Genomic DNA, 15,000 nt, shown 5'->3' on the forward strand with positions numbered 1-15,000 from the left:
CATCACCAAAATCGAATAAATTCGTCCTTTTCACACACCCAACCCGTCCAAGTATCGTCTGAATCCGTCCATAATTCTTCGGGATATCCTGCTATGTGTCGTTTTTGGCCCCATCAGTGATGAAGAATCACCAGAAATTCTAGTTCACTCATATTTAAACAATTGGTCGTTGTCTGGAACTTCACCAATATCTAAACAATTGATTGTTGTCACATACCCAACCTGTCCATCAAGTTTCATCTGAAGCCATCCATAACTTTTTGTGATATCCTGCTCGGCGATAAAGAGGGTTTTAAGGTTCTAAAGGGGTATTAAAGGTCTGAAGGGTCTTCGGGTTAGAAATGTCCTTATGGGTCTTAATAGCATTCTAAAGTCTTAAGGGTCTCAGGGTTATTAAGAGTCTTCAGGGTCTTAGGGTTCTAAAGGGTCCTAGGGTTCTGGATGGTCTTAGGGGTCTTGAGGATCTTCAGGTTTTTAAAGTGTCTCAAGGGTCTTATTGGTATTAGAGGTCGAAATGAATGAATAGTCTCAAGTGGAACAGATGCTCGTCTCCTAATGGAAGGCGGTCGTAGTCAGGCTGCATTAGGTGATAAAGAGGGTCTCAAGGGTCTTTTGGGATTTCGGGATCTTCGGGTTCTTGAGGATATTTGAGGTCTTAAGGGCCTTAGGTTTCTAAAGGATCTTCGGGCTTTTATGGTTCCAAAGGGTCTATGTGGTCCAAAGTGTCGAAAAGGACGAAAAGGACTGTTCCCTCGATCTCTTATCACTGCCCCAACCCCGAACTCTCTGTCCTTCCCTCCCCCTTTTCTTTCCCGTTCCTCAAAGCAAGAGGGCATTCATGACATGGATATTTAGGACGCGGCTCTTGGACACATTTGTCCTTGTTTTCTTGCCGACCTCGCCGTAGATGAGCTAAAAATTGAATCCCCTCTCCCCTGAATTGATGAGGCAGCAAGACACCGATCCTGTTCCAAAACAGCAAATGCTGCACCCGCACATCAGATCCGCCGGTAACGCTGAGCATGGCAATGTAGTTCGCAGCAGCGCCAACATTTTGTTTCCACTGACTCGCCAGTGAAGCATTTTATTTCACCAATTGTTCCAAATAAATTGTTCACATTAGCAATAGTATAATAAAGTGATTCTCTTGCGAGTATTTCCTTTGAGGTATGGAGAAAATATTTGTGGTGACTGGTGACGTTTAACTACTTCCGGTTCAATATGGCGCTGCGCACGGTTTGCTCCAAGTGTGGACGGTGGGCTTCTCGAATGGTGTTTTGGAGGTTTTCTGCCTCTGCACAGTGAGTACCGATCGTCGTAGCTTTTTTAAACAATAGGTACGCATCCTCCGAACAGCATTCGAAACGAAACGGTGTTGCGATGATCATACACTACCTATTTTGGTTTCCTTACCACAGACTTCGTGGTCTGTACGGATTGGCAGTGATCTGATCGTTCTTGTTCTTGTCACCGAATCAACTCGTACACCAAAGTTTTGTCAAAACTCGTCCATAACTTTTTTGAAATATCATGCTATCTATCGGTTTTGGTCCCATCTCTCAATGGTGAAGAATCGGTTTTCACAAGCTCAAATGAGCTAAGATCCTCGTCCTCTGAATGATTATGACGTCATTGTGATGTATCAGGTTTGCGAAAAATGATCTGTGCTAATGTCCGGCTTGATTCCCGCAAACAAAATTCAAACGGCTTGCCTAGTTTCGGAGATAATGGTATAGGCGATTTCCATTAGCGGCGATATTATGACGTCACCTTTTTTTCTAGGAAGAATTTCCAAAATCGGATATGGTTACTGTCTGCGCGTGGGCTTTCTGCATATACATGGCAAGTTTCACGAAGATCCGATAAAAACTCTGGGTTGTGAAACAAAAATGTCAAAAAATAGGAATGACGTCATAAAATTGATATGACGTCATAGTGACATATTACATGTGCGGTAATTTATCTCTGCTAATGCCCTGTTCGATTCCCGCACACAGAATTTAAAAAAGCTTGCCTAGTTTCGGAGATAATTTTTAGGCGATTTCAATTCGCGAAGATATTTTGACGTCATAACTTTTTTTTCTAGGAGGAATTTTCAAAATCCGAGATTGTTACTGTCTGCGCAGGGTATTTATACATATACATGCCAAGTTTCAGGAAGTTTCGATGAAAACTGGAGGCTGTGAAACAAAAAAGTCCACAAGAAGAAGATGAAGAACAACAACATGAGAAAGACTTAGAGATCCTCCACGAGGATCTAAAAATTACAAGAATAAAAAAATTGGGTTCCCGTTGTGACAGCGGTTGATTAAAAAAAACATATCAAAAAATAAATAAATAATAAAAAAGATAGCTCCAGCGAACTATACCGCTGAAGTTGTTTGCATTGATCAAATTATCCTGAAGAGTACTTGACTGAATCTGGAATTGATTTATTAATAATTTTTTTCGTTGCCCGATTTAAACGAACCTTGATACTGCACACCGCAGGAGAATTGTAGGCAAGGTGGCACTAAAATTTTTGTGCTATCGTGTTCCGTTTTGGCTGTATTTCGGGAACATACATACATATAAATATTTTTCTATATACATATATATATATATACACACACAAGATGAGAGTTTTAGTAATATATAGATAGATTGTATCAGGATCTGGATTTGGATCTTCACCAAAATCGAATCAATTTATCATTCACACACACCCAACTTGTGCACGTAATTTCGTCCGAATCCGTCCATAACCTTTTGAGATATCGTGTTGTGTGTCGTTTCTGGCCTTTTCTCTCAATGATGAAGAATCGCTTTAAAAATTGTAGTTTCAGGATCCAAATCTTCACCATAATCGAATCAATTCGTCCTTATCACACACCCAACCTATCCACCAAATTTTGTCCGAATCTGCCCACAGCTTTTTCAGAATCCTGTTCACAGACAAAATCGTGAAAACAAAACTTCCACCCCTCGGTGGCGCATACAACAAGGAAACTAGACGCAAGAGGAGGCCATTCGTCCCATAACGCCTGCACCACACCAATATCAGACCAAAAATATGTCCATCAAAATGAGGTAATTTCATTGGGGGAATGCGGTAGGGGTGGGGAGGAGACAATTTGGCATGCTCAGGGATATCCCAATGGTGCTAATATTAAAATGGGTAAATCGTTATTTTAATTACAAGTTTTTTTTTCTCCTTTTTCAGGGGGATGGCCGAACACGATTTTTGGGTCAGAAACGTACATCACCAACCGCACACTATCCTTTGACGAGACCACACACACACACACACACACACACACACACACACACACACACACACACACACACACACACACACACACACACACACACACACACACACACACACACACACACACACACACCTTCAGATGAACACATGAGAGACAGCACAGAATGGTTAGATGAGCCAAACATAGACACTGAGTTTGGTGGAAGTGTCGTCACTTCCCGGGACACACTGGGTACCAGAGACATCGCTGCATGGTGCATTGCCTTTTCACTACACTCAGCTCGGCATTTCCTAAGTTGGAATTTTCTCTGACCCACGGATAGCCATCAACCTCCCAGATTTGGGGCGGACGCTCTAACCATTACACCACTTCGTTTTGTTTTGTGAATTTAAATTGTGTCATCTTGTACCAAGCACCTGGCCATGGCAGAAAGTGTAGGTGTTGAGTAAAGTTTATGGAGAGATGCTCAAGGTGATGCTCCAACTCTTGTTTAATAATTATATGAATCATGCTGTACTAGTAGCAGGTGCTTTGAAAACCTAACGCCCAGTACTCTGCTGATATGCTCATTGCAACTGGAGAAGCTGTCGCTGCTTGAGCTTTTTTGGACTGTGCATTTTGCTTTTTATACAGGGTCCATGAAACGGTGACAAGAGCATATGAACAGGCAGCAGCTCAAGCCCCCGAAAGTAAGATGGGTGGATGCTAAAACTGCTTTGAGACATCACCTACATTATCCCCACCAATAAACAGCATATTGATTTTTGTTGTTGTTGTTTAAAAGGAAACGAGTCAAATTTCAAAAATTGAAATTTACTAGATCCAATCATTTAACTTCTCACTTTGCACCTTCAAAATTCTACTTTAAGCTGTAAATACATTTTGTTAAGTTTCCACATCATTTCTAAGGCAGCCAACTCTTGCTAACGGAGCATTCCTGATTGGCTGTGAAACACACCTGATATATAATATATCGTCTTTTTTTTCAGGTAGATTCTACCCAATTACGCATTTCAGGAAATGAAATTTAGAACGATTGGGGAGAATAGGGACGTTGGTTGGAAGGATTTGGAAGTCGAAGGGAATTGATGGAAGCTACATTGAGGGGAAATGAAAGTGGGGGGTAGAGAATGAAATGATTCAAAGAGAAATGTTTGGTAAGTGTAAGGAATCAAAACTCTTCCATTTTTGTGTCCAATCTGTACATCCCCTTTATGGTAGGGTCACATGTTGACTTCCCGTGACCACTCGGAGCATAGAAAAGTTTTATGGTGGATTTTGATTCTTACATTTGGAGTACAATACTTAGAAAAAAATTTCCCCCCATGTCCCTCATGAAAATGTAGGCAAACTCCACCAGAGGGCCAAATCCAATATGGTCACCGCATACACGAGCAAAAAGTAGAGTATGCTTTAAAATTTTAACTAATGGACATAGAAACACGTTTGGGTCATTTTGTAGTGATTTGAGGACGAGAAATGCAATTGAAGACTGCAAAAGGAGTTGTCAGGGTCGGATGATTCAGTATCTCGGATACCTTCATTGGTGCCAATGTGATGGATAGAGCAGGTTTTGTGTATTGGAGGTCGTGGCACAGTCTTGGTGCATTGAATCTGTTCTCTCGTGTGCCCCACCACATTCACGACCAGCTGCTTGTCATTAATGCCCCATGAAGAGATGGCGGCTTCGATGTACGTGCCTCCCGCTGCCATGTCATACACCAGCTCACTCATATTCTTCTGCTGCCTTACATGGCACCCGATGCCGTCACCAAACTCCTTCACCAAGATTTATTTTGCATAACTAGACTTCGTACCTGAAGTGTCAAAGCCGAAGTTTGTGGTGATGTGCTTGCAGTCAGTGAGGAAGCTCTGTACTTTTCACAGCTCATGCTCCTCAAATATGACCATCCGCATATGATCATAGAACATATGCTGAGCCTCGCCCAATTCGACACCTTGGAGGTGAAAGTGTCTACCATCAGCAATTACTTTACACGTTATATTATTTAGCCAACAGTGGTGATTGTAGCGAATGTCTGTGGTGAATTGATGAACAAGTTTAACATCGCGACTCCGTATCTCAGGGTCGTCCAAGAAGATGGTGTGCCTTTAAAACCGATTCCATGCTGCCATTGACAATATCGGGTACCATTGACTTCTGGCGTCACCGCTATATTTCGCATCCTTAGGCTTCATGCACCAGATGCAGAGGTGCTTTTCATCCAGTAAATCTGTTCTCGAGAGTGACTTCTTTGGGGCACTTGGCTCACATTGTGGCTGCATGTCAAGAGACACCAGACCAGGTGTCACAGTTTCACTGTTTGTCTTTTTAATCAACGTTTTTTTTTAGCTTGAGATAACTTTGCGAAGTTAGAGAGTTAGAATACATGAGTTATGTATATGTAATTCTAACGGACCCTGCTCCCAATCCACTGTATCATATAAATCACCGAATTTGTCCAAACCTTGCCATTGTTTTGATTTTTCTTCCAGGCTTTTATCCACTTCACTATCATCATCTCATCAATAGCATCACTACTGCCACAGTTTTTGCCACATTGTCATGCACAGTCACATGCGTTGACATTTTCAAGTTTGCTACGTTTTGGCTTGCTTTCACCGGACTCGGAGGCATTCTCCTGATCACCAAAAAACCTGCCGGTTTTTTTGCTCAGACTTAGCAAGCTTTAAACACAGCAACATCATATCCCTGACATCATAAGTACATGCAAAAAATTTTTTTTTGTATTTATACGCGATTGAACAACCCTAATGTTCATGTAAATGTGGCTTATCGACCAAAAGCTCATTTACAGAACGACGGAGTTTCTGGGAATGTTGGCGCCACTTGAAGATGATGCTCGGACAGCAACCTGAAACCAGAGAACATGCATTTCATCGAGTACCTATTTGCATAAGTGTTTCTTATGAGGCATGAACCATTTATGCATCAGCATTTCCAACATATTGGACGGTCTCATTACGCCGCTTCATTTCTGGAGCAGTCCATTTGGTTCATAAAGAATTTCTCATCCTGATTATTTTTTTCTTCAACTTCCTACATCTTAACTACTTCCATTTCCTTCCCTTGGGGCTTATGCTACTCCAAGATGTACTGCAGTTGACTCCTAAGCAGTCTCAGCATACAGGTGAAGACAAACAAATCTGGAAGCAAATTATTTATTTGTATAATTTAGTATTTTCGGGCAGCAATTACGCACTTTCACCTTTATACTTTGAAACATCAAAATTTGTCTTCCATTGCATTTCTCGTCCTCGAATCACTACAAAATGACCCATCAAACGTGTTTCTATGTCCATTGGTTCGAATTTTAGACCACACTCTAATTTTTACTCATGCGGGCGCCAGCCATCTTGGATTTAGCCCTCTTGGCAGAGTTTGCCCACATGTTCACGAGGGACATGGGGGCTTATTCCTTTTTTCTGAGTACTCCAAAGAATCAAAATCCACGATCAAGCTGTCCTATGCTCTGAGTGGTCAGTCACATGAAGTTAATATATGACCCTACTATGACCAATTGCAAATTAATCATAGGATGATTCGTACCGTAACGGCTCATGTAACGTACGATTGTAAAATAATAAATATATATTTGTAATTCTTGTTTATTTCTGCAGGTATGACACCCACAAGTGTTGTTCTTCCCCAGAAGAAGACTTGGTATGTTCTTCCGGCTCACTGAGCGACCACACACACACACACACACACACACACACACACACACACACACACACACACACACACACACACACACACACACACACACACACACACACACACACACACACACACACACACACACACACACACACACACATACACACACACACTTTGTATTTTAAATCGTTATGTTCGAGTGTGTTATCATGAAACATCGAATATATAACTTCAATAGAGGTGCCCATGTCTTGTCCATGACTGGTCGAATTGCATAGTTGATATGACATGTTTCGTTGCTTATTGTGCACACACAAGCAGAATGACGTTACATGTGATGTCCATTGTTGTTTTATCAAAATATGGGAATGATCTATTTTTCTGGATTCTCACAAACTTGTCTTGTAGTCTATACTGCTATGTCGCAATATTGGAGATCGTGAAAATTTCATATAGATTTTTCCAATGTATTTTTTTGGGGGGGGCTAATTTAATGTCAACTTCACTAAAAGTTAACTTGGCATTTTTTCTGGAGTCATTTTGAGGTATTTTTAGCCATAGTAAAAAAGCCTCAAGTCAGCATAATTTTTTTTACAATTTGATGTAAATTTAATAATACTATAACTCGAAAATGTTGACGTTGCAGGACTATTCACCAATACTGCTGCATTTTAAAAGTAATGTTCTTGTTATATCACATTTTATATTAAACGAGAAGGGCACTCGGTAGAGCTCATACCTCTGCCACGCAATGCCTGATCCACGAGAACATATCGGGCCCAATATATTGTTGAAATATCGTGCTATACAGTACTATATCATTTTTGGCCCCATCTCTCACTCGTGAAGAATCACTTTAAAAATAAAATATTTTAAAAATAAATCCGGATTCGGATCTTCACCAAAATCGAATCAATTCGTCCTTGCCACACACCCGATGTGTCCACCAAGTTTCGTCCAAATCCGTCTACAACTTTTTGAGATATCGTGCTATATATCGGTTTAGCCCTATCTTTCAATGGTGAAGAATCACTGAAACATTTACAGATCTTCATTAAAATTGAATCTATTCTTCCTTGTTGCACATCCAACCTGTCCACAACTTTTTGAGATGCCCTGCACACAAACAAACAGACAGAAGGGGGGTGAAAACATAACTTCCTTCACCTTCGGTGGCAGAGGTAATGATGTGCCCATGGTCGTTCTCAACTTATAAACAAGGGGTCATGGGTTCAAAACCAGCCGTACATGAAAGGTGTTTTGTCAACTCAATATAGTTTGGCAAACTCGTGAGACTGAGTTTTATTAACAAAAAAATAACCAAATTGAACATTCAAATTTTCTTAATAAACAAAAATTACAAACAATAGTTATATACAATCAAACTGAAGACCAAGAAGGAACCAGAATAAGTAAAGAGTAAAGATTGAGTCATCAGGCGGAACCTGAATAGCATTCAGGTTTCAGCTGTTTTCAGCCACAATGTATCTAGAGATTGATTTTCAGAGTTTTACAGAGTATCATCATCGTCAGATTCAGAATCATCACCACCTCTGTACACATTTTACAGTTATCTGAATTACGCCTGCAAAGTTCTGTGCAGGATACATCACTTTCCCCACATGAATAGTGCCCACCTGCAATGGCTCCTCACACGTCCACATCTTATCAACTGCAGAACAGAATCAGGAGCAAGAGGTACTCTGGTAAATATGAGCATGAGTTCTCCTGAAGAGTTCCGTGACCACCCAAGATCTAATGGCAAGTTTGTTTCCGGGTGTCTCCAAATGCTACATGAAAGTGGGCCCTACGTGCATGTTCATGATGGCTCCTTGGGTTGGAGATAATTTTTCTGTGCTCTACTATCTGTTGAGCCCTCGGAAGTAATGCTGACGGAGAGTATAGATGCTTGGTTGAAAGGTGTTTGTTTCAGGCTCAGTAAATTGCAGACAAACTCTTAACAACCCTCGAGTACATCAGGAGAAGGTTCCTTCACAAACCCAAGTACATAAATTACATCGGCGCTGCATTTCACAAAGGCGTTCCACCAAGCAGTCTTGTTCTTGCCAAATATGCATCCAGTTGTGTCACAACCACTTATTCCATGTAAACCACAATATCCTTGGCACGATTCTCACCAAGTGCATGATGTATGGGTTGTAAAAAGATGGGCTGACGATTTGCTCCAGTACCCATGATGATAATGCTTTGATCACCCAGTGCTGGCATTGCTCAGGGTACAAGGATCAACTCATCTGTGTCTGGAGAATAGATGTGAACACTTTCCAGTTTTGTGCAGTTCTGAAGCATACAGTATTAGCAGTGTATCTACTTCTTCTTCTGTGCTTTCCACACTGATTGCATCTTTTTGTGACCGATTCATCAGCACACCTATGAAATGAACGGTTGTGATGACAAATTTGCACTTCTCAATCACCTGCTGGGCCAAGTAGAGTGTCAGAAGGTCTTTCTGTCTTCATAAGAAGGTCTTAGTGCTGTTCATTAATCTGTTAAAATTTCTGATACGTATGTTGCTGTCAATTTTTTACTGTGGCATATGTGTTGATGTTCCTCTGGTACGACGTCGTCTTATGCACTCTTTAAGTGATTTCATGTTGTAGTTATCAAAGACTACATATGAATTGGCATACTGTTGCCTCTTGCTGTCTATGGCACGAACAAAATGATGAGCCAGATCACTGCAGTTTTTTTATATTGTCCTTGAAGGCAGCCATTTCATGAAGGACAGCCAATGCATCAAAGATAATTGATGTATCACCAGTGACCACAATCTGTTGATCAGTGGAAGCAGCACTACCTGTTCTTCCAGCAGAGAAGCAAGTTGGGCTTTGTCAATACACGGATGGAGTCATCCATCCATTGACGTCAACATATGATTAATGGGAGGGAATTTGTATTATCTGATCACTTCTTTCAGATTGATGTCTCTGGATGATTTATTACAAGCAAACATGCCAGTAACAAGTTTGCATTGATCACAACTTTCTCTGCTCCTACTTTGGTTTTCATGACTTTGTTGCTTTCATTCCATCCAAGAACTTACAACTTAGTCATTTTGGCCCACAGGTTTTGCTCACCACACAGTATCTGTTCCACAAAATCCATGCAGGCAGATTCACCTTGGTTTGCAGTGTTGAGTATATTCTCTTGTACATCTTTTGGTATGATTACTTTCTTTGTGAGATGTACTCACATCATCTCTGTGCCATCATTCACCTCTTTAACCTTGAATGGATTGTATTTAGACAGGACATCTTTCAGATTTTGTACTTGTTCCTGTCGTACACGTTTTCCACCAGATAGATCATGGTGCCGATTTCTAAAAGAGTATTCCAAGCCAAAGATATGTTCTGTCTCCGCAGACAATCATGTCAATTCTGGAGTAGTGAGACAATATCTCAGTAGGGCTTCTGGATTAGTGGTTGTACAGCAAATGCCTCCATCACCTTTCTGAGCCTTATTTATGTGATTCTGAGCCTGATCAACACCAATAGCTGTGATTGCTGTGACATTTGTTTGGACCGTAGATCCTCCTCTTTTGAACTCCTGCCAAACGACTGGATGTGTTTTACTGTAAGCTGTACATACGTGCAATCTATTCTGGGATATGCACCACATGGTTAAATCAGTTGTTTGCAAAAAACCAAATGCACATCTCAAGCGAAGCAAGATGCAAATCCCATATATGCTGACATGTGCTCCGAAGGAATTGTTGCAGGTGAGTGATTTGCTGCATGTAATTAACCTATATATCCTGGCCCGCTGTACATGGGATATTTGATGTTTTTTAAAATCAAATGTCTCTGAATTTGTGGAGATCAAGTTCGGTGCTCTTTGATATCAGTTTATCCTGCACTGCTGCAATGTCAGTCTGAGTCTTTCAGGCATTTTACAAGCTATCAAGTGCACCATTCAGTTTGCTAGAAACACTTCTGTCTCTCCTTTTCTTCACTTCTCTAGCTGGCTTACAGATGGTTCTGTTTCCATATTCTGAATAAAAAAAAAATCTTGATTGTAAATAAAAATTAACAGATATATACAACAAATAATACTTTATATAACAAGGAGGTAATGTACATTAATTTGACAACTATAACATTCAATTTTATCTGTTTAAGTGACTCTAATGGCCCAAAACAAACAATTATAATTAATGTTTGTCTAAAAATTTTTTATATGGCTACCATTAATCCAAGATGGCATCTAAAAAAAAAGCCAAACATCTTTTTTTGTAATGTGTTAGCCCTAAAGACTAAATTTAAATGCTTTGGCAAAGATCTATTTGAAAATTTTCAGGAAATGATACAACGGCGAAGACGATTGCTGGTGGTCATCTCCATTTGCGGGTTTCAGGAGGTGGGAGGAAGTTCCTCCCAGAACTCAAAATCTCTACCTCCTTTTTCGGTAAAGGACCATTATTCATGAACCAAATTGTCAACTGGTTCATGAATCTTTCTCCTTCAACGTTGGTCCCCCATGCTTTATGCAAAGAATACGTTATGCAGTGGAGGATGATTTAATCTACTCTGATTCGTTTGGAACTTAGTAGTTGGTTGTAGAACAGGTGACACCTTTTTAGCTTTGGTGTGGAGCTATGTCCGATCATGAGGTAGGGATGCATGCACATGCGTGCTTGTCCTCCAAACATTTCTGTGCACATATTACATCGCTGCGTATTTTGTATATCCTGTTTTTTTTTTTCCTCTCAGGGACAAGTTGGCGGTGCTGAAGGCTCTTAATTCAACAATTACAAAGGTGCAGACTTCCTTTCAGGCTTTCAATCTTGTGTGTTTGTCTTGCATATCTTCATGTGTACAAAGGTGCTGGCTGAACGCTCTGCTATGTTTCCACCTGTGGGTGCCATGATAAAGTATTTGTGACCAGATAAGTGTTTGGAGCTGGAATTAAAGGCCCTGTCACACCTTGACGATTTAGCCAGCGTATGCCTGATGTATGAAAAAATTGGCTAAAACGCTGGCACACGTCGAATACGTTATGGGTAAGTTTGTATACGTTAAGAGCATGCTGGCATACGTCGTAGTACGCTGGCATACGGCATAGTACGCTGGCATACGGCATAGTACGCTGGCATACGTCGTAGTACGCCGAGCTGTTAGACAAATTTTCCATGCTTGAAATTTTTCGACGTATGTCTCACACGTTCCGCATAATGCTGGCCATAAGTTGTAGGCACGTTACGCCATCGTTGACACACATCGACACACGTTACTTGTAAGTTACTCATAAGTCGAAACACGTAGAGGTAATGTTTAGCGTCAGTGTTCCAGACTCCCTGGTTTTATTTATTTATTTATTTTCTTCGGTATGACGGTGATGTTGACACTTCGGTTTCTATTGCGGTTATAATATAATATAATTAATAGGCTGCCGCTCAACGATTTAAATCGTAATCACACTAGAAATCGAAGTGTCAACATCACCGTCATACCGAAGAAAAAAAAAAAACCAGGGGGTCTGGAACACTGACACTAACCATTACCTCCACGTGTTTCGACTTATGAGTAACGTACAAGTAACGTGTATCAACGTGTGTCAACGATCGCGTAACGTGCCTCGAACTTATGGCCAGCGTATGCGGAATGTGTGTCATATGCCGAGTACGTCGAGAAATTTTCAACATGCTGAAAATTTCTCGACGTACTCGGCGTATGATGACGTATGCCAGCGTACTACGACGTATGCCAGCATACTACGATGTATGCCAGCGGGCTCTTAACGTATACAAAACTTACCCATAACGTATTCCACGTGTGCCAGCTTGGTTCGGCAAATTTTTCAGACGTCTGCATACACTGGCTAAAACGTCAAGGTGTGACAGCGGCTTCACACTTCGATGTCTAGTGCGGTTATGATTTGAATCGTCGAGCCGCAGCCTATTAATAGACTACGCCACGTGATCGTCGGCGATACGCTGCCGCGCTATGCATAAGTTAGACTATCGTTGGGCATAGGTTGTGAACGCCGACAACACGCTCAGCATTCGTTTGTATACGTTATCTATATGTGATTGAAACGTTCTGTGTACGTTACTAATACGTTATGCATACGTCCAACACGTTATTATACGCCCAAAACTTAAAAAAAAACATCAATAGTTCAGCGTGCGCCAGCGTTTTACATACATTTTGATACCTTGCCATACGCTGGCTAAAACGTAAAGGTGTGACAGCCCCTTAACCGATGCATTAAAATTACGTCTTTGTACATCCTTGCATTACGATGCATATTTAAAGGTCCCATGACACTCAAAAGTACTGAAATTGCATATATATATATATATATATATATATATATATATATATATATATATATATATATATATATATATATATATGTCCTATAGGAGTTTTTCATCGTGATTTCTGATCTGACAATGTTTTTTCACAATACTTGTTCTGTAAAATGTAAAATTAAAAAAACAAACCTCTTCGGGAACGCCCCTAAAAATTCTGCCGAAATCTAGTGAATGACGCGTAACCCACATGACGTCATCTCCAGAACAACAAAGGCTGCACGCAAATTACTCGGGTTGGTGGTCTACGTGATTGTATTGGCTTCCTGTGTGTTTCCACATTTGATTGGTCGACTCAAACGCTTCGTTCGTTTCTGCTTTTAAAAAAGCAAACATTTGGTTTTGAATAACAGATGACATGGACTTTCATTTGTCTGGTAGCGACAGTGAGTGTGAGAGAAATGAAGGATTTTGGTCTGAATCAGATGGAGAATTGTCGGATAACGTAGTCGTGGGAGGTGAAGTTCAGGCAGCTGGAAATGGAATACGGCCTTAGCAGTCGAGCCCGAAGCAGGTCAAGCAGAGGAAACTGGCCATGAAATTCCCGGAGTTCATGATGATCGGGAGGACATCGAAGGAAGACTTGGCAATAACAACTGGTTAGACAAAATCCTATTCGTAATCCAGTAATGTAAATTTGACTTGCATACTGCTCGATATTATAAATATTTTAGTGAGGTGACGTGACCAGAGCAGCGCAGTAGACATGTTGCACCATGGCGAATGAATCGCAAGCAAGGCCAGCGCATGTCATCGGCAGTATCTCTCCGCGCATAAAACGAAGCTATCTCATTGTCCGGATACGATGAAAACTTGTGTGCAGAACACACCTTGCAACACAATTGTCTAGAGTAGTCCGATTAAATCTGACGTTCTGTTGCATTTTTATTTATTTTATTCCTACTGTCGTCATGTAGCGCCAGTAGAAAACAATGAAGAAAAGAGAATAATAAAAGAAAGCTACAGCACGTCAGATTTATCGGACTAGTCAGACGGACGACGGATTTATCGGGCTAGTCGAGACTCTAGAGTTGTCAAGTAACTTGTATTAGCATGCACACAATGTACAAGTCAATGCGTAAGAGTCCCGAGGATGAGGCCGTGTAATAGGACACATAAATTTGTCTTTCATAGTTGTGCCAACATATTTTTCTCCGTTCATTTATTACAGCATTTTGGCTAAATGTTAATGAATAGCAAGCCAATGGAAGCAGTACCTTCACTTTAGAATAAACCCATGTATGTCGAGTGCAGTCATACCTGGCTTGCGTGTATTTCGAATCGTACCTATCCCAGCAGGCTGGTTTCAACGAACAATTCAATAAGCTGCAAAATGTGGGTGCAGGTTTTTCACATTGTTTGATTTTAAAATTATCTCCTTGCACCTTGAAATGATGCAATATTAATCTTTAGTGTTTTACTTGTATGTCCCTGAAAGTTTCTTTTTTAATGGAAAGGTTCAACAGTCACATTTTATATTTTGTGGACATGGTATAGCCCTTTATTGTGCATACATGTATTGGATTTGTGCACGACAACGACAAGGTAGTAAAGGGATAAATAATTGCCTCGTGATTGTTGTGCACACACGGCTCAGAAGCAGAATTTCTTTTCCACGAAACAATCACAGGAATTAAGACGATCAGTGAGATAGCAAACACATGTGCACAATGCATTTGTACGTACTTTATACGGCACACGACGTGTAATCAATCCACTCTGAGCGAGTCGCG

General features: G+C 40.7%; 1 protein-coding gene across 1 annotated transcript in view; it reads left to right on the top strand.

Annotated features, from left to right (window-relative positions):
- Positions 1-1,200: 1,200 nt before the first annotated feature.
- The window catches only part of PTCD3 (pentatricopeptide repeat domain 3), a 57,333-nt gene continuing 43,533 nt past the window's right edge, over positions 1,201-15,000 (top strand). The window contains exons 1-4 of the mRNA XM_085863051.1: positions 1,201-1,301; positions 3,885-3,940; positions 6,894-6,936; positions 11,664-11,709. Coding sequence (XP_085719177.1) covers positions 1,222-1,301; positions 3,885-3,940; positions 6,894-6,936; positions 11,664-11,709 — 225 coding nt within the window. The 5' untranslated portion in view covers positions 1,201-1,221. The remainder of the gene's footprint in view (positions 1,302-3,884; positions 3,941-6,893; positions 6,937-11,663; positions 11,710-15,000) is intronic.

The sequence above is a fragment of the Eptatretus burgeri genome, chromosome 17 (genome assembly GCF_056783735.1).
Source record: "Eptatretus burgeri isolate ZD-2024b chromosome 17, Ebu_testis_v1, whole genome shotgun sequence".
Taxonomy (NCBI): Eukaryota; Metazoa; Chordata; class Myxini; order Myxiniformes; family Myxinidae; genus Eptatretus; species Eptatretus burgeri.